Source organism: Bombus terrestris, chromosome 16 (assembly GCF_910591885.1).
Source record: "Bombus terrestris chromosome 16, iyBomTerr1.2, whole genome shotgun sequence".
Taxonomy (NCBI): domain Eukaryota; kingdom Metazoa; phylum Arthropoda; class Insecta; order Hymenoptera; family Apidae; genus Bombus; species Bombus terrestris.
The window spans coordinates 3,323,587-3,345,657 of NC_063284.1; the positions used below are offsets into that span (position 1 = coordinate 3,323,587).

The 22,071-nt window shown below is 32.5% G+C and overlaps 7 protein-coding genes across 14 annotated transcripts in view; 3 read left to right on the plus strand and 4 right to left on the minus strand.

Annotated features, from left to right (window-relative positions):
- Positions 1 to 4,165: 4,165 nt before the first annotated feature.
- On the minus strand, positions 4,166 to 8,049 carry LOC100651743 (ubiquitin-conjugating enzyme E2 J2). Its single transcript, XM_003403058.4, has 5 exons — positions 7,745 to 8,049; positions 7,352 to 7,634; positions 6,781 to 7,015; positions 6,581 to 6,709; positions 4,166 to 6,505 (listed from the first exon to the last, which is right to left on the minus strand). Exons 2-5 carry the CDS (start codon positions 7,465 to 7,467, stop codon positions 6,293 to 6,295), a joined length of 693 nt encoding a protein of 230 aa, XP_003403106.1. The 5' UTR covers positions 7,468 to 7,634; positions 7,745 to 8,049; the 3' UTR covers positions 4,166 to 6,292.
- Positions 8,050 to 8,879: 830 nt separating this feature from the next.
- On the plus strand, positions 8,880 to 10,716 carry LOC100651628 (transmembrane protein 98). The gene is made up of 4 exons (XM_003403057.4): positions 8,880 to 9,368; positions 9,451 to 9,560; positions 9,638 to 9,770; positions 9,839 to 10,716. The coding sequence occupies exons 1-4, from the start codon at positions 9,213 to 9,215 to the stop codon at positions 10,112 to 10,114; spliced, it is 675 nt and encodes a 224-aa protein (XP_003403105.1). The 5' UTR covers positions 8,880 to 9,212; the 3' UTR covers positions 10,115 to 10,716.
- Positions 10,717 to 10,728: 12 nt separating this feature from the next.
- LOC100651511 (ATP-binding cassette sub-family F member 2) lies at positions 10,729 to 15,018 on the minus strand. 5 transcript variants are annotated; one of them, XM_048413028.1, is made up of 9 exons: positions 14,999 to 15,018; positions 13,410 to 13,597; positions 12,922 to 13,325; positions 12,688 to 12,851; positions 12,379 to 12,606; positions 11,916 to 12,303; positions 11,639 to 11,830; positions 11,361 to 11,564; positions 10,729 to 11,282 (listed from the first exon to the last, which is right to left on the minus strand). In XM_048413028.1, exons 2-9 carry the CDS (start codon positions 13,588 to 13,590, stop codon positions 11,142 to 11,144), a joined length of 1,902 nt encoding a protein of 633 aa, XP_048268985.1. In that variant the 5' UTR covers positions 13,591 to 13,597; positions 14,999 to 15,018; the 3' UTR covers positions 10,729 to 11,141. The 5 variants fall into 5 exon arrangements, with proteins under 5 accessions (XP_048268985.1, XP_012175096.1, XP_048268984.1 ...); XM_012319706.3 differs by lacking the exon at positions 14,999 to 15,018 and adding an exon at positions 14,546 to 14,597; XM_048413027.1 differs by lacking the exon at positions 14,999 to 15,018 and adding an exon at positions 14,452 to 14,472.
- LOC100651184 (gem-associated protein 2) lies at positions 14,369 to 16,849 on the plus strand. Its single transcript, XM_012319709.3, has 6 exons — positions 14,369 to 14,595; positions 15,025 to 15,298; positions 15,387 to 15,471; positions 15,580 to 15,738; positions 15,807 to 16,094; positions 16,656 to 16,849. Exons 2-6 carry the CDS (start codon positions 15,192 to 15,194, stop codon positions 16,746 to 16,748), a joined length of 732 nt encoding a protein of 243 aa, XP_012175099.1. The 5' UTR covers positions 14,369 to 14,595; positions 15,025 to 15,191; the 3' UTR covers positions 16,749 to 16,849.
- Positions 16,124 to 18,435, minus strand: LOC100651308 (ubiquitin-like protein 4A). The gene is made up of 3 exons (XM_003403054.4): positions 18,209 to 18,435; positions 17,380 to 17,485; positions 16,124 to 17,304 (listed from the first exon to the last, which is right to left on the minus strand). Exons 1-3 carry the CDS (start codon positions 18,254 to 18,256, stop codon positions 17,006 to 17,008), a joined length of 453 nt encoding a protein of 150 aa, XP_003403102.1. The 5' UTR covers positions 18,257 to 18,435; the 3' UTR covers positions 16,124 to 17,005.
- On the plus strand, positions 18,342 to 21,773 carry LOC100650946 (ribonuclease H2 subunit A). The gene is made up of 3 exons (XM_003403051.4): positions 18,342 to 18,453; positions 18,757 to 18,945; positions 19,512 to 21,773. The coding sequence occupies exons 2-3, from the start codon at positions 18,787 to 18,789 to the stop codon at positions 20,355 to 20,357; spliced, it is 1,005 nt and encodes a 334-aa protein (XP_003403099.2). The 5' UTR covers positions 18,342 to 18,453; positions 18,757 to 18,786; the 3' UTR covers positions 20,358 to 21,773.
- Positions 20,450 to 22,071, minus strand: part of LOC100650751 — a 122,297-nt gene continuing 120,675 nt past the window's right edge. For all 4 annotated transcript variants that reach the window (XR_007226670.1, XM_020868137.2, XM_048413034.1 and 1 more), the window contains one exon: positions 20,450 to 21,886. Coding sequence is in view for 3 of the 4 variants with exons in the window: in XM_020868137.2 (XP_020723796.1) it covers positions 21,819 to 21,886 (68 nt within the window). In the remaining variant the exon portion in view is untranslated. The remainder of the gene's footprint in view (positions 21,887 to 22,071) is intronic.

The following is a 22,071-nucleotide window of genomic DNA, read 5'->3' on the forward strand; positions in this document are numbered from 1 at the left end:
ACACAACGTTACTTAAAAGTTGCATATCCATGTATCATTGGGCAGACTGAAAATCATAGTAGTATAAGTCAAGATATTAAGATTTTCAATTTAATTAGATATTTTCAATCTTGCAAGTTTCATAATTAATTAAATTATAACTTGTCTACTATGATCCGTATGTATAATTTGAATAAGTGGATATTTATGTAAATTTAAATTTTTGTAAGCACCTATAACTGAAGAGACAGTTGTATACTTTGAATATTTTATATAATTTTGCATGCTATGCGCTGCTGATCCATTTTTACGCCTTCAAATTCCTCATAAATACGCAGTTTGCTAATCAGTTATAATTTTCTTTTATAGAAAAGAGTAATTTCCTCATTCGGTACTTTTCATAATCTATAAAAACAGAAATCTAATTAATCCTCAATCTCATTTTCTTAATAATATCTTATTAACATTTATTTATTAAGACATTAACGATACTTTTTGGCCAAAAAAACATTTCAGTTTGGACGGAAAAAGTATTACAGGAAACGGTTCCAGCTGAAAACCGGAGGCGGGGTAACTTAATAAAAGGCGCGTTCTCTAAGCGGGAACATCGACATACATAATTCGGTAGCCGATTCAGTCAAGCTTTCCTGTGGCAGTCTCGAGGAACACAAATACCAGTGGCAACTAATTAAGCCGCGTAATGAGCTCGTCCCCGCCAGTTAATTATTTTCGAAATCGTTTTTTTGACTACTGAGGAAATGAATACCAGGAACGGTTTCCTCGAACTGTTCCTAATCGACTCACGACCTTCTAAATCATACTGCTACATCTTGTACCAATTTATATAAAATGAAGGATTGTTAACTGCATGCTTCCTTCTGATATAGTGTAATTAATAAATATTTGACATCTTTTTACAAAATTGTGAACAGGATTGTTAATAAACATGAGAATTATTTTCTCAGTATAATCCTAGCTCGTGGTTGAAGTATTTTAACTGCAAATATTGTTATGAAAAGAAGTATAGTAATATCTAATTACAAATTTGAAAGTTTAGTAAACTTAGATTAAATCTGAGAACATAGAATCATTCTTTGTATGTAATTTAAGTCTAATCGAAATGTTAGCTGTACAAATGAATAATCCAAATTTACCAGACAAATTCAAAGTTTATTTAGAAAAGAGAAATACCGAAAATTGATTTCCATCATGGAATAATGTTGGGTCTTTATACAAGATCCAATTGTCAGGGCACTAACAAACGAGGATGTTCTATGAAATTGTTGTGTGACAACGTTAGGCCACACACTGCTTCTATGACAAAAAACATTATAATAAGTGCTGGTTAGGGTCTTGCAGCAGCCAACTTATTCATTAGACATTGCTCCTTCTGATTACTACCTTTCCAATCGATGTAACACGCCTTATCCAATATCCATTTCCAATTAGTCGATGAGATACAAAAATGGCTTGAATCTTGTCTAAAGATTCTGCAGCACTCTGCCCTGATGGAATTCATTATTTGCCTAATAGATCACTTAAAGTTAAACAACGGCCGATACTTTTTGTACTGTATTGTTTTTTAAATAAACTATGAGCTTAACTGAAAAATTGGATTATTTATTAGTGTACCTAATATTTCAATTGCAAATATAGCAATCAAGAGAAATAGAGTAAAATCTAATTGCAAATTACTAAAGCTAGTAAATTTAGTGATTAAATCTAAGGATGTAGAATGAAATAGAGACACGTCGCGGACATGTGCGTCTTATTTTCGCAGGATTTCAGGCATGACCAAAGTATCCTGGCGCCTGGTTCGATGATTTACTTGCAGGAGGCGGTCTCCAGGCGAAAAGAAGTCGGAAAAGGGGATGTTGGGATCGCTAGAGAAGGAGCGTATGAACGACTTCCTTATTATTTCGTGGTTAAATAAATTGCTGTTTGCTTCTTTTGCGGCATATTTTCATAGATTAAAGTGGACCTTCGTGAAACTGATGTACAGGAAGCTTTCGAGGCAGCTGCACTATTGTTTGAACGCAAGGAACACGGGATGCCACGAAATTTTGATTTACCACGAAGATTTCTTGAAGTCATTAAAAATCTGTAACTTCGAGAGGGAAAAGAAGAAGTTATTAACATAATGTAACATTAAAATAATATTTAATCTAGATGCATTTCAGTTATATTAGAAATTAGGAATTATTTATGTTGAGCAGAGGAAAATATTGCGAATTAATTATATTGAAAGTTTGGAATTATTCATATTAAAAAATTAGACATTACTTACGTTAAAGTCTGAAAACTTTTATTACCAGTAAGATAAGTATTAAAATAAAATGGTACCCGATTACGCAAAACTAGAAAAATAAAAATACAAGATGTATTTGTTTCATTTAGAAATATGAGGTACATACACATTCAGATATTTTTAAGTAACTAGTATATATAGTTACCAAATTATAGTTATAGAATTATAGTTATACCGAATATATAGTTATAGAATTTATAGAAAAGTAACGTTTAAAGATGCAGCAGTCAGATGCCCACAGTATTCACAGAATTTAATGGTTATTATGACCATATACCACTTGCAATTAATAGTATGTCGAGTGCAACAACATCAAATCTTCAAATAGAGCTATTAATTATTATCAGTTTTTAGTCAATGTGCGAGCCAAACCACGATGAATATGTACCTCATATTTCTAAGTTTTTAAACAGATACATCTCTCTTTTTTGTTCTTTTAGTCTTACGCAATCGGGTGTTATTTTATTCTAATATTTATATTATTTAATCCTCTTTGATATCGTCGAAAACCTATAATTAAATGCGCTATAATAAAAGCAATAGCCACATTTCTTTCCTAAATTCATCGATTTAGGCATATGAACTTCTTTTTTGCAATTTGCATCTCCCGCCATTTTGCCCTTTTAATATGCTACATAGCCTACAACACTACCATGACGGGCATAAATCGATCAAGACCTGTAAAGTTAGAATTGATTGAAGTTAAGGCATTTTTAAATTACAGTAATTCGAATAAACATATATACATTCATACATATATATATATATATATAAACATATGCATATACATATATTCATGCATACATTAAGACCAAACACAACACTCTCCTCCTAATATAGTCAGTAAAAATTAGAAATCCAGCTTAACTGCCAACGCTCAAAATTAAGAAATGGCGCCCAACCTAATCTCAAACGTATTTAATTTCAAAACCAAATTATTTTCCATTTCCTAAAAAAAAAAAATAGAAAATTGGTTAAAAAATAAAGAATTGTTAGCTCAGGCATCCCTTAAATTGTTTATATTAATTATATTAATTCCTTAAATCATCATAATTCAAATATTCTTCGTTTATTATCCTAGTTGATATTCATTCATCTACGTTCGAATTCCGAGTACACGACTCCAGAGGCAGAAACGAGTAAACGTAGAATCGGCACGAAAGTAAAAGACGGCTTCACAGGATGCATCCTTCCTCCCGACCGCACTCAAACAAGGGAGCATTGAAAGAAAATTCTAACTGTTTACCATCCCGGTAAACTGCCACTGCTCCCATTCCCTTTCTTCCTTTTCGATCGACAAACCGTTGAATGGTTCTTTAAACAATTCTCGAAGATGCTACATACACATACACATATGTATGGCGATCGAATTTTAATCGTAACCATCAGGTGTATCGATAATCGATAATACTCGATAATACTCTATAAAAATATTTAATATTATTCCAATGAACTTTATTCTAGGGAACACCGAATTTCTGATTTTTTTTTAATAACTTATGCTAATTTTTAATAATCTTCACGCTTTAAAACCTTTTTGGATTTAACTTGTCAAAAACTATCACATCAAACTCAAAAGAAGTTATAAATTCGTTGTGCCCCAAAACGAAGTTCAGCCAAATATTCTTCAAATCGTAAATCGAAGCTGTAATTAAAAATACGAAATTAAAGTTAAAAAATTAGTTCAGAAAGGATATTTGGATTCGAGAAATAAGATGTTTTTGAATATTTGAAAACTAATAATGAAATATAAATATTTCTTTTAAATTTTCCTGGTATACTGCATTTTTCTGCGTGTTCGATATTGTGACTACGTAAATCAAATAAGACATGTAATTGTATTAGCATCGTTGTAATATGCTTTACATATATAAAAAATTCGATGACTATTTCTTTATTTATTATAGTATATTATATGTCTGTATATAAAAAGGAAATAGATGATACACAAAGCGTAAATTGTGTGACGAAAAATAGACCAGAAAATTGTATCACGACGACATCTGTAAGTGTCAATCTTAAACTATAACCACAATTTTTCGCCTAATACAAAGTAGCTATATTTTCTAATTATATATTATTTACACGTTGAGTAATAAAATAAAAGTAGTTTTTCATGTATACGATTGAATAGAAGTTATGTGACTAATATACATTTGTAAATTTTATACGGAGGCAGAAAATGATAACGAATGTTGATGACAAATGAAAATACAACTTACTTCAGATTTTGTTTTACAACTAAAAGTGAATGATTTCCTCTTCTATCAATAACTGAACAAAATTAATCTAATTAGGAGAGAAGACAATCATTTCTTTGTAAAAATAACGCGCCAGGAAAAAGATACTCATTAGAACGTAGTGGTTGCTTTTAAACACATTGCGCTTTAAGATGGCGCGAAGACATTGACGAAAAAGAGCGCGAAGGTTTCATTTTCAAATTCTGTTCGTATTTCAATTTCACGTGCATAATTTTCAGTGTTAATAAATTATTCTGAGTGTATTACACTGGTTGTTCATTAAATTTGTTGTTAAAATATTGAAAGTACTTGAATTCTTAAAATTAAGTAAATCAATCAGCTTGTACATTAAATATTTAAAAATTTTAAATTATTTCCTTTTTCTTTTTTGCTCTTTTTTTACAAATATATCGAATAGCAAGGATGCAAAAAAATAGACATCTTTTTTCGTGTAGAAAAATTATTACATTATTTTTAATCCATAAATAAAACCGACGCAATTCCTTAACATAAATATCGTTTCACGGATTATATGTCAGTTCTGTTTCCATGAATATAGTTTCGTACACCAATTGTTAATTACTCGGTAAAGTATAATCGTAATGTGTTAATCTGCGAGTTACAATTAAATCTCATTTCTTTTCTTTTCTTCCTTTTTTCAATCACGCCGGGTGACAGGAAAAATACACTCCAATAAAGCGATGATAACCGATTCGAACGAAACTTCTGAACAAGCTGAGAACACACAAAATGTATATTCAAAGAATCAATTTCTCTAAAATTATCTCTCGAAACAGTTAAACAATGAATACTGACACTGATCTGTTGAATTTCTTTGCTTTTTTTAAACTTTGTTATCAACTGATATTACACACGTCTTACTAGTCTACTACACGTATTTACAAGATCGGCACGTTTCATCAATGACACAAGCTATTCTCTACTAAGCTTAGTTCGATTCAGTTGGAAATTTTGACTTAGTTTCTCATTGGCACATCGCAGAGACGAACTTCTATTTATTTTTAAACGTATTCGGGAAGTTTTTTTGTTGTTGAAGCATCGTGCGAAAAGTCCGTTGTGGATGTATGGAAAGAAAGATCAAGAATAGAAAGCAGTAGCAAGATTTGAATCTTCACTGATTTACTTATAGCATTGGGAAGCTCCCACGAATTTACCTTATTACTCTATCTTTTTCATTTTCCCCCTATCCCCTTCTTATATCCTTGTACCATGTAATTACTTACATAATTATTCAAATAATCGCTAAATATTTATAGTTCAGGTTAGTTGAACTACGCTTTGGAAATTCGCGTAACAGAACTTGACTGAAAGCCAATGGTGTTAATCCGAAATTCAATTCGAATCAATTAACAACGTTACGATTTGCTTTTCTTCCTTCTTTCTCTTTACAACTGGATAAAGAACTCAGTGACATTTTGTTTGATGATAAACGCTCACAGGTAGATCCCTTTGGTAGATTGTTATCGTAATTTCGCGGTTACCACATTTAAAATTTGCGAATATAGTACACAACTCGTATTTTACAAGTAACTTTGTTATAAAAATCTATCAAACGCCCGTAGATGGACCAGCATACTCGAAAAGTAAGAGATTAAATAGTACCACGTAGATTCGATGTGGACAAACAGCCCCAAATCAGTTTCTAATACCTTTCTTCAAGATCTGCACGCATCGTTATTATAACATTTTTCCTCGTTCTTTTTCCTTTATCGAAAAGTATGCTATGTATTCATCTTTCGTTCACTTATTCCATGGCGACGCTCCATAACACGTATTTTACTGTGAAAGCAAATGCTGCGAATCCTATAATGACAACAAGATTGGTGAGCACACTGTACAATGGACTTTGATCCCTTTGTAGTTGATCGCGCAACAGCGACGAAACTTCTGAAGCCGTGGTCTGATGCCTTGCCTGTTTTTCTATTTCTTTTCTGTGTTCCAATTCTGCTTTTATTGCCTATGAAACATGAATTCCTCTACTAATCTATTTGGTATAGATCAAAAGTATATCATTTTGTAATATTAATGATACCTCAACAGTTTCTGGAAAAAGTTCACAGAACAACTTGTCCTTTAAATTGTACTCTAAACTCTGTGCAGCAAATTGTTTTTTCTCGTGATCAGATGTATTGATACTACCCATGGTAGGGCTATTTTCAATCTATCATAAGACAATAAATTAGTATTGGATATATTAGAACTTAATTTAATTATTAATGATTAATTACATACCATAAAACTAAGTAATCCTGTAAGAATAGTGGATACACTCCATGCTGGATTCCATGTATCAGGGTGGAAGTCAGAAATAGACAAACACAATCTTGTATTGACCTTAAATCTGCCATTTGGAGTAGTCATATAAATGCTAGGAGGCTGGAATGGAAATTCTACTGGAAATATAAGTTTTCCATGATAAAATCCTCCTTCATAGGGAGTTTTCTCTGGACCCTTCACAACATAATGCCTAAAAAACATTATACAGTATCTATGTATAAGCATTTATAATGACTCACAAAAATATTAGCATGCTTACAGAAACTTTTTATGAATATACTATGTTATACAAAACATTTTGAATTTTCTTTCGGAGATATATGTTTACATTGAATGTCTTATAATTTCTATGTACATTTTTTAATCAGTTTCAAATTTTATCGCAGTGTTGTGAAATTTCAAAATTTTTTATACAACACATACAAATATACATAAAAGTTTCCTAATGCAAATGTCCATATACTTTTATAAGTCACTAAGTATAACAGATTATCTCCTAATATACAAAAACATTTAAAACACATACCATTCTAATATATTCGAGGGTACTGGCTCTGCAACAACATATGGTACAGGATCCTTTTTAAGACGTAAGTAGTCTTGCTTCAGTCTTGCTGTTGCACTGTTCGTTGTCCTATTCATGTTGTATACAAAATGTTTTGTGAATTCTTTCTAATTCTCTAATCAATTGACCTCTTCTTTTTAACCTCTCTGTTTTAAAATATATTTCTCTGAACAACTTTTTACAAAACTTTTCTATGTTGACTCTGAGACAAGTGTGACACTTTTTGTTTAAGTTTCACACTGAACTAAAAAAAGTATAGAAATTACGTTTCACGTGATAACTTGAAATGTTGATTTTCATAAATTTTTAAATGTATTGTATTGCTTGGATATCACGTTCAATGTATTACCTTACCTGGTAACCTAATAAAAAAGAAATTTGCAACTTTAAGAAAGATAGGTTATATTCTCTTCAAAATTCGGTAACGTAAACACAGACGAGCACGCAAGTTGAACAGAGTGGACTTGTCACGAAATCGTTCGTGATAATCTTTGCCTTTTCACTTACAGAATATTCACGAATGACACTAAATTTGACAGCAACTCTTTCATGACACAAAACATATGACTATGAAATCCACTGAATTATTTCATTTCGCAACAGTGCTGCCAAGTATTATAATATGATAATAATTATTAACTGATCGATTTATAAATCATTTTTCCTTTGCTATTGAATTTTTTGTTTTATTTATTATTTCCTTTTCATTAGTTTATAAAAAAGTTATGATGATTCAAATTTTGTTATCAATGCTTTTAAGATTTCGGTAATGATTATTTATTGAGTGGAATTTTATAGAAAATATAATTAAAGAAATAAATAGCATTCTATATTTCAAAAAATTGTAATTATAAGATTATTAAAAAATATAGAGTAATTATACATATATAAGAATTAAAATGGAAGGCATCAGGAACTACAAGTTTAAATGTTTGAATTCCAAAAATAATAAATTTAATTGATAAGTAATTACAGAAATTAATTGTCATTCTAAAACAAAAGTTTTTAAATTCCTACTTTCAAAAGTTATCTTTTCGTTTATTAATATCATAAATCACAAGATCGATCATTTAAACAAATTCGATGAACTTTTAAACATCGATTAAAAAATAAATATACGTATTAATATTTTATAAATATTACTATTACCATTAAGGAAACATTGTTATTTAAAAAATGATCTTTCCGAAACTATAAAAGCTATGTTCGCGTAATAAATAAATGCTAAATATTTTTTGTAAATTAAATGAGATAACTGTTAACATTCGTTCATAGTTTTAGTATTTGTTAGAATTCCCTAGACATTAACTATCATAAAAAAATAATCACACAGATCCAAAAATACGTATACATCCATAAAAACATACTTCTAAAAATGTAATAAAGAAATTCCTACCAAAAATTCCTTCTAATTTTTAAATAAGCAAAATGAGAAAAGAGGAGAACTTATTTAATACTCCATTATATAAATTTTTCTACATATTTACTTTCCACTTTTTACAGATTTACCGATTATGATCTTATTCTTCATAGATTTCTTCTGTACAGGCATGGAATAGTACAAAACCACCTGTTAATACTATTTCCGAATTACATAACGTGACTTACAAAAGCTACAATCAGGAATTATTTTTTATGAATGGAGCTTAAGATTCGTGACAGTCTCCGCCTCCCACCGACTGTCACCGGGAAACTCGACACTGTTTACAGTTTTGACACAAGAAAAATAGTTGAAACAGTATCCATGAACTATTTAAAAGGGTTTAGTTAACTAAAAGGTTCATTTGAACAAAGTAATTGAATTGTCAAACTTATCTGAAAAATGAGTTCTCCGGTGTCCATAAGTAACACTGGTCCCACAACTAGTGCTACAGGAATGGAAACAGTAGTAGCTGTTGCACTTGGTGCACTTGCTGCTGTTTTCCTTGGTGCACTCTTGGTATTACTTGTTATATGCAAAAGACAAAGATGTTACTATGTAAGTTATATACTATAAGTCATATATATATTGTTTAGTCTCTCTTATAAAACATGGTAAAATCTGTACAATTGCATTTCAGAATCAGAAAGACTCTCCAGATCTAAGCTCAGACTTACTAGAGGGAGAAAATTTCTCTGGTTTAGGCTTAGATGTTTGGGAAAGCGAAGAATGGTTAGCTGGTGCAGAGAGGTATAGACCGTTTGTTAATATCTAGAGATGAGACTCTGAATTAGTTACTCAATGGTGAAATTTTATGGATAATACAGATGGGTTGATGATGCTACTGGTTTAGCTCCACTATGTATTGCTGTATTAAGATCGTGCCATGCTTTGGCTTCCAGTCTCACTGCTATTGCAGGCACAGTAAATAGTAAAACTGTCCCATTGGAGATAGTGGATGTAAGTGTATACTTCCTTATTCCATAGTAACACTCAATGCTAAGAAATTGTATATTTGTATTCATTAGGTTGCCAGACGTATTCCACCTCGAGTTGACGATGTTGTTAGAAGCTTGTATCCACCATTAGATGCAAGACTATTGGAAGCCAGAGTAGCAGCATTGGTACTGGCTGTTACACACCTGGCATTGGTGACTAAGCATGGAGTGTCCAAGAGTCATGCTAGGAAATTAGCATTTATTGATCAAGCTTTAAGTGATATGGATTCCCATTTATCAATCTTAAGGAATGCTGCACTGGCACAGGAGGTGGCCTGTTCTGTTCCAGCTTCAACACCAGTTTGACCTTCAGTTTATTTCCTAATCCACAAGAATCTTCACCACTATTTACAGTTTCTATGTTTCTCATGGTTTTGGGTCCTTATACTAGGCTTTATTAGCCTCTACATGAAATTGAAGGTATACACAGCATTACAAAGTGTTTCATATTATGTATTTCTTTTCCTTTTTTTATTATGTCAAGGTCCAAAACCCAATAGTGCAACTTCGAGTTTTCTATCGACAATATTCAGTGTATTACATTTCATGTAATCATAGTTGTTACAAAAATGCATACATTACTTCCATGGCGTATTAAAAAATATTGTAAGATATATAATATATATAGATTTAAACATTTTTCACGACGAAAGAATCAGAGATATACTACTTCTTGTGATATGGATATCCGCGAGACTTTAGTCTTCCATAATGTTAATATTAGATCAAAGTATTTATGTATAATGTCAGATGAAAAGTTCTATTCGAGAGAAATCGTGTCGTTTTATCGATTATATTAAGTATTTATAACTGTTTGTACACATCCATATATTTTTTTATATACCAAGAATCAAATTAATTTATAGCTAAATACGACTTTATAATAAAGCTAAATTGCAAGAAAAGAATTCGAGTATTTGTTGTGTGTTAATAATACTTAAACGTGTTTTATTTCAATAGTTCTCTTAAGTAATCTATTTATATATATACATACATATACATATACGTGTGTGTAAACACATGTACGTATGTATATATATGCGAAATCTATAATTTTTAGTACAGTTCGTAGTACAGTAATAATGTCGGATCTCTAAATTAATAACATGGCAAACATCCACCATGAATCGATATCGCCAGCTATTACAGAGCCAGTAATTCGCTGCTCATTATTTAAATAAATTAACTAAAAAATCTTCGATCACTGATAAACGCTACACAGCAGCGCAAAGTCAGCAATAGACACGAAATAACAAGGATAGATTACTATAACGGAGAGAGAGAAAATATACTTGGAAAAAAATTGGGCAAAGCATATTACACATTATTCAAATTATTTGCTTCTGTGCATCTCCTTTTGTCTCTTCTGGTTGTCACTAAGCACTTTGGTTTTCAAATGCTCTTTGTAGTCTAATATATTTCCACTCCATTTCGTGACTGTACCATTTTCACAGACCCAAATTTCCTCTGCCACCTAATAAAACGAATAGATATTATATAATCAAATGATTAATGGATTATATACCTAGTCTTTTTAAACGGTAGTATATACCTGATTGATTAATCTGAAATCGTGAGACACAAGCACCATTCCACCATCAAAATCATTAATTGCATCAGCTAATGCATCAATTGTTTCCATGTCTAAATGATTGGTCGGTTCGTCAAGCAGTAATAGATGAGGCACTTGCCAAGCTAACCATGCAAAGACGACCCTACAACGTTGACCATCGGACAATTGTCTTATTGGGCACACCTATACACACAAAAAGAAAATATTACTTTCTGAACCTCAATGATAGATATTTAAGTTTTTATAAATAATTATACCTGCTGACGACCGGTTAATCCGTAACGACCAATGATTTTCCTCATTTCTTCTCGTTCTTTAACATCTGGGAAGGCTTTCATCATGTAATCCAAAGGCGACATATCTAGATCTAATAATTCATGTAAATGTTGGTGGTATCTCCCGATTCGAAGATGACTATTCTTACGTATCATACCACTAGTTGGAACTAACTGTAATTATAAATTAATATGTAATTTTGTATATATAAATATTCCTTTTTTTAACTTCCATAGATGGTGGTTAATTGGAACTTACATCTCCATATAATAATTTTAAAAGAGTACTTTTTCCAGCTCCGTTTGGCCCGACTAATGCAATTCTGGTGTCTAAATCTATACCAAATTCTAGATTTTTATAAATCCAAGGTGAATCTTCGTTGTAACGAAAACTAACATTTTGGACCATGATAACAGGAGGTGGAATAGTTCCGCAAGAGGGAAAGTAGAAATTCAGTACTTTGTCATTGACTACTTTTTCAGTGAGACCTTGTGCTACCATCTTCGCCAGTGTTTTTTCCTTAGATTGTGCTTGCCTTGCTAGTTTTGCAGATCCGTGTCCAAATCGAGCTATATAATTCTTCATGTGTGCGATTTGATCCTGTTCCCAGTTATACTGTTTCACTTGATTCTCCAGTAATTCCATTCTAACATAGAGAATTCACATTAATATTCTCATTTGTATTTAGCAAGAATTTAAGTTTCATTGATCTTTTATTTACCTTGTCTTCACAAACGCTTCATAATTACCACCATAATATTTTAGTTGCTTTTTATTGACATGAATGATATTTGTACAGATGCCATTGAGGAAATCTTGTGAGTGAGAAATAATGACCAAAATTCTTTTATATGTTTTCAATTCTTCTTCCAACCATACACAAGCATCCAAATCTAAGTGATTGGTAGGCTCATCCAGTAATAATAAATGAGGTTTTACATATAAAGCTCTGAAACAGAATAAAACAGCCTTTGTAGATCATTGTATAGATATGCAAACTCTTCTATTCACAGATAATTAAATAGTTAACCTTGCAAGAGCAATTCGCATTCGCCAACCTCCAGAGAAATCTTTGGTAGGTGTTTTCTGCATTTTTGCAGTAAAACCCAAACCATGTAAAATATGAGCAGCACGAGCTTCTGCCGTATCAGCGGACATATCCTCTAACCTTTCATAGACATCCATAAGTTGTTCCTATTTAGATAAAATCTGTTAAATATTAAGTGTCTGTAAAAAAAGCAAGATATACAAAGTAAGAACATACTTGAGCATCTTCTTCTTCGCATTCTACTAGCTCTTCTGCCAATTTCTCTAATCGTATACGCTCCTCATCTACCTCCATCACACAATCTAAAGCTGTTTTATCGCTAGCAGGCATTTCCCTGGTCAGATGAAAAATGTCAATCTGATCAGGAATAGGAACTTCTCGATTTCCAAGTACAGCTAATAAAGTAGATTTCCCAGAGCCATTAAGTCCAAGCAAGCCATAACGTCTGCCGCAGTTTAATTCCAACATAGTATCCTGCAGCAGTTCACAGCCGTGGAAAGTAATAGAAAAATTAGATATCTTTATATCACGACTTCGGGGGTGTGAAGCCAATGATCCTGTACACGAACGTGCTTCAGCATTCAATCTTGCATCTGCTTCCAGTTTCATACACAGTGCCTCTATAATAACACCAATGAATCAAACTCTCAAATAAAAGACCTTTGATAACATTTTTGCCTTTTAAAGACAGTTTCTAACTTTACCTTCTGCACTAACAGGCAACCCATTGGTTCCATTTTGAATGATTCCCACTCCAGGACTGGACTCCTTACCATCCTCCACAGTCTTGTTCTGGTTATTCTGAGGTGGCTTCTTGCCTGATTGACGAGCTTTAGCTGCTTCCTTCTTTTTCTGTTGCTGTTTCTTTTTTGCGTCGGACGGCATGATTCGTCTGAAATTCGATTAGATACTTGAAGCGTCGTTTTAACGTGGTATGAGGTACGTGGTACAAGATACGTGTTATGTAAGCCGGAGGTTAGGAATACGATCACACGTGCGTTAGAAAGTAAGATCGGAGCGATGTAATGTCAAATTCGAAAATTGAAAAACTTCCATTGCCGTAAACGGCTCGTTACATGAGCCAGCCAACGAGTGCAACGAAGAGGTACATAGGCAAGAGGGGGACAAAACAGGGCGATAGAAGAAGAAAGAGAAAGACATAGATAGTGGGTCTGGGATACAGAAACCGTGATTCTTCTCGAATTTCTTCTACAGCCAGATTTGAAGTTATCCGATAAAAATAACTAGCTTATTAATGTTGGTTGTGCAATAAAAATGAGAAACGATTAACAAGGGGAAAAGAAAGATAACAGGGGAAAAATAGAGACGAAGCACCTGCAATTGAGACAAAAGAAACTTCGATAATTTTGCGACAGTTAGAAAAAGGCGGATGTTAGAAAAATTCTTAGAATTATTAGAAATTACTCGATGAGATGTTTATAGGTTATATTGGAGTAATGATTTTATAGCAGGTTCGAGAATTATTACCTAGTTGTGCGCCAAAAATCGAACGATCCGTGCAATACGCAAACACACGTGCATGGATAAAGGCAAAGCCGTCAAAGCGACATCATTCGTCAAATAGAATTATTTGCTGTGGCAACCTTCCCCACTCTATCACCAGAGGTCTATAGCATGCGAGACTTTTTTGTTAGTGCTTCGGCTCTAAGCGTTTCCTACAAATATACAACTATATGTAAAGATACAATGTATACAACTTCTAAAAGATGTCTCCTTATCCCTTACACACTGTGAATCACAAGCACGACTATGATTACACAAATGACTCGATCATGGACCTACTCAGGCGTACCCACATCTGTGGATATCTTGTACCTACCGATCTGGCTTGAACTCAGACGGGCATATATATCTTGTATGATAAAAGACGTATGTTACCTACCAACAATACAACATACATACATAGTTCTATATATACATATATCATTTATTACTCGCAATGTGTTAGACAATTTAAGCAATATATTTCTTTTTAATGATTCAATCGATTTGGATAAAATATACATATATTCGAAGAAATTGAGGATCATGAATTCAGTTGTTGCACGTTTTTCATTAATTTATTCATACCTTCTTTTCAAAAATTATAAAAAATAAAAAGATTATAAGCAATTAAAAATCGAAAAAACCGAATGTATCAAGCTAAAAACTTAATGTTAAAAATAAAAAGTTTCTTTTCTTTATATTCTTTCTTTATTAAATAAAACGACTGCTTTAACAAAACGTTTATTGTCACTTTGAAATACAAAAATGCATAACTTTTTTACTTTACCTATATTATAACGTTTTAAATTTTAGTTGCGACTGTCATGATCCTTGGTATTTATATTAAATGGTGACCATAACCTAATCTGAAAGAAACAATATAACCTATAAATATACTAACACAAATGCTGTTCCCCACGAATAAAATTAATCTTATCGAATGAAAATTGGAAGTACCTATCTGTTAAACAATAAATAAAATGACAGATTATTTAAGACAACTTGCTTTCGATGTTGGAGAAATTGACGAGGATATTAATTTGTCCTTGCCTCCAACTTCCGGGGAAGAATATATAAAAAGAGTAATGTAAGTAAATTTCCGGAAAATAATCATAAAAAAATATTTTTAATAATTAGTAATTGAGAATAAAGAATTTTATATAATGTTACTACAGGATAGAAACACAGAAATGTGCTGATATTGTAGTAGCTGACATTGATAGAAAACATTTTAAAAAACCTACGATTGATGTTGAACCTGTAAGTTCGCAAATGGATGCTTTAATATCATCTGTAAAAGAAGTATGAATTGTACACTAGCCAGAATTTGGATAATGTATAATAATCATGTAAACACAACCTTATAAGTTATCAGGCTGCATGGAGGCACCGCCATGGCTGGGCCCTACACTTAATTGGCAGTTGTGTCAAGTGTCAGACTTTTCCAATATCAGACTATACATAAGTCAATTGAAAGATGAAATTCAGACATTGAAACGTAAATGGAAACCTCCAAAGATCGATATGGTATATATTAAAGTACTTTTCTACTAATTGCATGTTTTAATATTACTGTTAAAATTTTAATCTTACAGCCAAGTATCGATGATGAGAAAGGTTGGATCAAATTCTGTTCAGGTAATGATGAAGAAAATATACGAGTTCCTCCAACATTGGATGTTATTTTTTCTTTAAACCAACCAATGGTAGAACAAATATTAGAATATTTAGTTGAGCATATGGAAACGTTGAAAAAGATTGAGTACAAATTGGGTCAATGGATATATGCATTGCTAGTTGTTCTAGAAATGCCACTAACTCCAGGAACATGTTCTTGTCTGCGTTCTTTGGCTAGAACCTGTTCTGTCATGCGTGCAAAATCGGTAATAATGAATTACAAATAACACTGTCCTTTATTTTTTAACAAATCAGTTTTATTGCGTATATTAAATTTGCCATTGACATAAATCAGGGAGTGACTTAAAGAAGTAGTGTAAAAGGAAAGATACAATTATCATTTGTATTAAAAGAAAACATATAAATCGCTTACTAATTGTTTTGTAGTTAACGTATCTTATAATAAGGGGAGGACCCCAACTCCAGTGTCGATTTAAATGAAAATTCTGAGTCTGCATATTTTAAATACATACTTCTAAATTAATTATTAATATTATTATTATAAAAATTTTAGGATGGTACTTGTCATAAAGTGAATAATTTATATTTAATACATTGCATAAAAACTAATATGAACATCTGTTTTCAACATTTTCACTCTTTGTTGAATTTATTATTTTTGTATTTAATGTTATCAGTGAACATAGAAAAAGAAATTTATTACAGGCCCTAAAATTTCATTAAAATCAGACACACAAAGTTGAGGCCCTCTCCTTATCGATCTTAACTTTACCTGCTTCTTCCCTTTGTTCTATTTATTTTTTTAGAAGAAACTGGAAGTACATGAAATAGGGGCACTGAATTTATTTATATGCCTAGTTGCGCGATACTTTCGCCAATTGGACTTGGCCGACCCTTGAGAACTCCTGTCTATTCTTTTTTTTATTAAAGTACAGTTACTATTAGTATACTTTATGTATGTTTTAATAAATTTAATAAAATCGACCTTTTAATACATCTATATGTTGCTCTTTACACGTCTTATTATTTACGATTGTTTAAAATATACTACTGGTTATCAGGATATAATGAGGCAACGTTTCTTTCTAATTAAATAAAAGTGTATTACAATAATCAAATAATAAGCGAGAGAAATTGAAAAACCGAAATTTTATTCTTAGGCTATATTCTCTTGGTCCTGAAGAAGTGCAGTCGCTAATCGTTCTAGATCATCGTAACTAAGGTTATTCACTTTATTCTTTAGGTCTTTTATCAACTCATTGGTTATCGACTCAGTTTCTGACTCAGTGTAATAATGCCTCAGAACTCTAGAAACTTCATCTCGTAAGAGATATATGCCAGATTTGCTGTGTGAAGCTCTTCCCTCACTAGACCCTTCCTCTGCCTTTTTAATAACCAAAAGATTTAACTTGCTCCCATCCTTAATTCCTGGATAGAAACTCAATGGATTTTCATCTAAAATATTTTTACGCTATTGTGTTAAACTGTAAACATAAAATTTAAATATTTTGTTTATAGCTCAAACATTACCAGCTAATGTCTTGCCCGTGAGCAAAAGTCTCTGGTGTGGAACATCTATACCCAGGAGGTCACTGACTTTATGTTTTAACTGAAGGACTGTGTCTGAAGGTGTAATCTATTAAAAAACAAACAATCAATTAATAATTATTTAAAATGACATGAAACCTGTTTAATCAATGACAAAATAGGTTACAGTAAAATCAATGACACAGGTTTCATAAACAGGAATTTAAACTGACAAAAGCAATAATTGACAATAGCTATGATCAATATGCAAATTTAGACACCTGAGAATTATAGTAGCATAAATCAGTCCACTGTTAACTTTCATAAAATAGTGTTCTGTGTTTATTATAAAAGATTGAGTACATTTCTTCAAGTCATAAAAATATATTATGGCAGAGATTAAAGTTGTAACTTAGTTAATTACAAAGCTAAGAGGGCAATATTTTTAAAAGCTGAAGTATATGCAATATGTGCAAATTCTCAAAATCTTGATTTACACCACTATGACTTTCAACCCATCATTAGTGTGTATACCACTCAAAAAATATGTATGCCAATGATTATTATTGTCAGTCACGGATTCCTGATTAACGAAAGCAGTTGGTGATACCTATTGTAACCTAATGTAACCCTATTAAAACTACTCTAAATAAAAAAAATTCAAAAACTTAATTTCCCAAGATGTGCAAAATATTCTATATGTAGGTTAACAGAATTTCTAGAAACATCGTCGACGGCTCATCAATTGAATAGATATATCGCGCGACGTTTCTCGTTGTAAATAGAAAAATGGAAAATGGAAAAAATGGAAATCAAGCTGTTGTCTACTCACGTCAACAACGCATTCTTTCCCTTGAAGCTTCTTCACGATAACTTTCATGGTGTAACGTACACGCCGAAGCGTCCTCAGACCAACACGACTGTGTAAAATCAAATTCTTCTCAAGAACGAGACCTTTAATGATACGGATAAGGTTTCGAGCATTTTATTGTGAGGTTATATTTTGCGACACACGATATTACTAACACACGGCGTCATCAACTATTTCTACCGAGGACACGCGACACATGCACACAGGTAGTCAGAAACCCTTGGTGCGAGGTCGATACTGGGCGAATTTTTATCGATACATGAGTTTCATCGAGATAATTCTATTTTTTTCTTTTCTTCAAAATATCATTGAAATACCTAATCCAAATATTTGTAAAATATTTTTAATTATTGTAAATTTCTCAAGTTTGACTAGATTATTCTCTAGCAATTTAAAAATGTGATGCTCATTTGGATTAGAGAATTGTTTATCATACTTCGATACGACCTATCGATATTCGACGTTTGCGATTTTGGCGGTTAATCTAAATACTGGTATTCGGTTTTGAGGTTATATTGGAGGAAAAACGTGTGAACGTTATGGAGAACGAAAAGGAAATGATAGATGAAATTGAAGAAACGAAATTAGAAGAAAATTGTGTTAATTCTGAGAAAGATAGTAAGATTACCTGCAAAGAAAACCTAACCCCGTATTTCAAAGCTTGGGATCATAGTATCAATAGAGTTCACTTGTCAGATGTATGTATATATAAAAAAGAACAATATGTTTTATTTACTCTAAGAGCTTCTATTTTCTTATCATTTATTTCAATTATTATTTTCTTGAGATCATAGTGACGTATAGGTTATTGAATGTTAACTATTAACTATTAACATATCATCAGTTTGAACTTCTGTTAATAACTAAAAGAAGAATAGCATTATAGACTGTATTTAAAACAACTTGCAACTATTTTGGAATTATGTAACTTGTAGTTGCTCTTTTGAAAACATAACCTAATAAAATTATAGAATCATTATTAGTGGAGCCTGAAACATATCATGTATTTTAAAAACACTTGTAAAAGCAGTGAAATTATACAAAATTCCATAAAAAGTATGATTGGAAAGGAGCAATTCAGTATATATATATATGTATCCTACAATACAAGAATATAAAATAAATTTCTTACAAATAAACATCGTTTAATTGTTAAACTATTGATGATTTTAATAGTACACTCTGATAAACATTCCTTCACAGATAATTCATTTCTCAAACGAATCAAGTCTCTAATTGAGTCCTCATTTGTAATTTCTTCTAGGTACCACAAATATGTCGGGATGAACCATGTCAACTTGGTATCGATGAGGCTGGACGTGGGCCAGTCTTGGGACCCATGGTTTATGGGATTGCCTATGCACCTTTATCAGAAAAGCAGCTTCTTGTGGATCTAGGTTGCGCAGACTCCAAGAGTTTGACGGAAGAACAGAGGGACGCAATTTTCAACAAGATTTGTAAGCAGCACAAGACGATAGGTTGGGCTGTGGATGTCATATCCCCTAATATTATCGCGAATAACATGTACCGTCGTGTTAAGACCTCTCTGAACGAAGTTTCTATGAATTCCGCGATTGAACTAGCCAAACTGGTGATTGAAGCTGGTGCAAACATCACAGAAATCTATGTAGATACCGTAGGCGTACCGCAGAAGTACCAGGCCAGGTTGGAACAGATTTTCCCGGATATAAAGATAACTGTCGCAAAGAAGGCTGACTCAACGTATCCTATCGTCAGTGCTGCCAGTATTTGCGCTAAAGTTTTACGCGATCATGCTTTGAAAGCTTGGCAATTTCGCGAAGAGTTGATAACAACCGAGTACGGAAGCGGATATCCGAATGATCCAGATACTAAAAAGTGGTTGTCCGAGAATGTAGATCCAGTATTTGGATTTCCGCATATTGTTAGGTTCAGCTGGTCTACTGCTGAAAAGATTCTGGAGTCAAAGGCCCTGTCTGTTGAATGGGAAGAAGTGGAAGACACAGGGAATCCTGGGGAACAAAAGATTTCCAAATTCTTCGTCAAGTCGCCGGTTAAGTCTTGCAAGCCACAGAGCAAGCGACATCAGTTTTTCACCGAAAGATGTCTTTCCAGTACTTCCAAATTATGATCTTCTCTGTTTACAATACGAATAGTACATAGACACGCAAACATAGTATCTTATAATTAAAAAGTTATTCTTGGATAAAACTAAGACTTATGTCTGATCATTGACGTAAACGCCGCTTTATTTATCAGAACGTTAAGTTAGAGATAAAAGTCGGTTCAATTTATGTACATATGTACAAAGTGCTCTTACAGTAAAATACGATATGCAGGTAGTGGTTTCTTTTTATACCACCCCGTGTATTTCACTTGTAATTAACAATTAGGAATGTTATTTAGCGCAAAATGTTCTTTGGTAAAACACACTCTACATTCACGCGCATACACACGGCTCACAATAACTTCTAGGGTAACATATCTCTGTTGATTAATAGCGACTAGATTGATAAAAGCTACGACGAAAGAGAACACTCTCACCGGGGCTAAAATCTTTGCTTGTTCTCTCGCGTGACTGGACGATAGAAACACTCGTGTACAATTAGAATATAAATATACTCGGCGTTCGTTCGCTCGTTCGTTCATTCATTCATTCATTCATTCCGGTTGATTATTAATCGTCCGTTTACGCTTGCGATTTTTTTTTAATAGTAAGAGACGAAGGAGAGGAAAAGAAGTACGTAAGGGCTGCAATTTCGCACTCTCGAGAGTTTGAAGATGCTGAGATGAACGTAGATTTGTAAACTCTGCTCTCTGTATTGTATCAACGATTGAATAGCTTCTTTAAGTAACCATGATCATGTTTTCTTTAACGAGACTATACATCTCTTTGCATCTTGCTTGAGAATCTGGGATTTAACACTATGACGCCGCATACACGACACTAGCTCCGCCATATGAGCGTTAACTTTGTGTTATTTTTTAAATTCCATTAACATCATACAAGGTCTAATTACTTTTATTACGTTTCATTACTTTTATATTGACAATCAATTTTATATTATTGTCGAAATTAAAAATGCAATCGGACACGAATTTTTGTGTATTTGTAGTGGTCATCTTGCATTTTGGGTTAGATAACTAATGTAATTATCTATTTATTACTTTACTCTTTTTGTTTTTTATATATTTAAAGTTACTAAATTTTTCTACAAGTACAAAAAAACCATTGTTCGTCAATTTTGAAATTAGCCTTTCGTTATAGTGTTAAAAACGACTATAAGCTATAAGAAAACGAAACATGGAAAGTATAAAAAATCCGTGCAAGATGCAGGGAGATTTACACATCCGATTCAGTAAGTACGAATTTACGCGTCCACCCATTTTCTAATCTCTAACATACTGATGTATATCTCTGTTAAGTATATTCTCTCGCCTATATCGTTGCTAACTTCACTAACTGCGATTATAAAAAATAGAAACAACACGGATAATTTAGTACACCAGTGGTCTCCATAACACTTGTTTTTGGAGGCCTGAAAAGGATGAGCACAAAAAAGGACGCGGCACCATGTTGTGTGTGTCCTTCTTATCGTAGAATCAATATACTCGTCATCAGCAGGAAGATACACGGCGTTAACGTGCTGCTTCCGCTTCCTGAAACAGAAATGAAAAAGCATTGAACCACGATGAATCTCAACGAGCAATTTTTGTCGACGAATCAGGGACAAGGAAAAAATAAAATAAAATAGAGACAGAGAAAGAGAAAAGAGTAAAATGGACGATGGAAATCGAGTGAAAAATCGGAACGTATCGTCGGTTTAATTCGATCGATATTGGCG

What these genes read in the sequence shown, in the direction of transcription:
- LOC100651743 (XM_003403058.4), bottom strand. Translation starts at nt 7,467, where the DNA reads ATGAATAGGACAACGAACAGTGCAACAGCAAGACTGAAGCAAGACTAC. An exon ending in CAGGATTACTTAGTTTTATG is followed by an intron (nt 6,710 to 6,780) that starts GTATGTAATTAA and finishes GTCTTATGATAG; the next exon opens with ATTGAAAATAGCCCTACCAT. An exon ending in TTTTTCCAGAAACTGTTGAG is followed by an intron (nt 6,506 to 6,580) that starts GTATCATTAATA and finishes CATGTTTCATAG; the next exon opens with GCAATAAAAGCAGAATTGGA.
- LOC100651628 (XM_003403057.4), top strand. Translation starts at nt 9,213, where the DNA reads ATGAGTTCTCCGGTGTCCATAAGTAACACTGGTCCCACAACTAGTGCT. An exon ending in AAAGACAAAGATGTTACTAT is followed by an intron (nt 9,369 to 9,450) that starts GTAAGTTATATA and finishes ATTGCATTTCAG; the next exon opens with AATCAGAAAGACTCTCCAGA. An exon ending in TCCCATTGGAGATAGTGGAT is followed by an intron (nt 9,771 to 9,838) that starts GTAAGTGTATAC and finishes TGTATTCATTAG; the next exon opens with GTTGCCAGACGTATTCCACC.
- LOC100651511 (XM_048413028.1), bottom strand. Translation starts at nt 13,590, where the DNA reads ATGCCGTCCGACGCAAAAAAGAAACAGCAACAGAAAAAGAAGGAAGCA. An exon ending in GTTGCCTGTTAGTGCAGAAG is followed by an intron (nt 13,326 to 13,409) that starts GTAAAGTTAGAA and finishes GTGTTATTATAG; the next exon opens with AGGCACTGTGTATGAAACTG. An exon ending in ATGCGAATTGCTCTTGCAAG is followed by an intron (nt 12,607 to 12,687) that starts GTTAACTATTTA and finishes ATTCTGTTTCAG; the next exon opens with AGCTTTATATGTAAAACCTC.
- LOC100651184 (XM_012319709.3), top strand. Translation starts at nt 15,192, where the DNA reads ATGACAGATTATTTAAGACAACTTGCTTTCGATGTTGGAGAAATTGAC. An exon ending in CTACGATTGATGTTGAACCT is followed by an intron (nt 15,472 to 15,579) that starts GTAAGTTCGCAA and finishes CAACCTTATAAG; the next exon opens with TTATCAGGCTGCATGGAGGC. An exon ending in CTGTCATGCGTGCAAAATCG is followed by an intron (nt 16,095 to 16,655) that starts GTAATAATGAAT and finishes TTATTTTTTTAG; the next exon opens with AAGAAACTGGAAGTACATGA.
- LOC100651308 (XM_003403054.4), bottom strand. Translation starts at nt 18,256, where the DNA reads ATGAAAGTTATCGTGAAGAAGCTTCAAGGGAAAGAATGCGTTGTTGAC. An exon ending in GGAAAGAATGCGTTGTTGAC is followed by an intron (nt 17,486 to 18,208) that starts GTGAGTAGACAA and finishes GTTTTTTAATAG; the next exon opens with ATTACACCTTCAGACACAGT. An exon ending in CACGGGCAAGACATTAGCTG is followed by an intron (nt 17,305 to 17,379) that starts GTAATGTTTGAG and finishes AAAATATTTTAG; the next exon opens with ATGAAAATCCATTGAGTTTC.
- LOC100650946 (XM_003403051.4), top strand. Translation starts at nt 18,787, where the DNA reads ATGGAGAACGAAAAGGAAATGATAGATGAAATTGAAGAAACGAAATTA. An exon ending in ATAGAGTTCACTTGTCAGAT is followed by an intron (nt 18,946 to 19,511) that starts GTATGTATATAT and finishes AATTTCTTCTAG; the next exon opens with GTACCACAAATATGTCGGGA.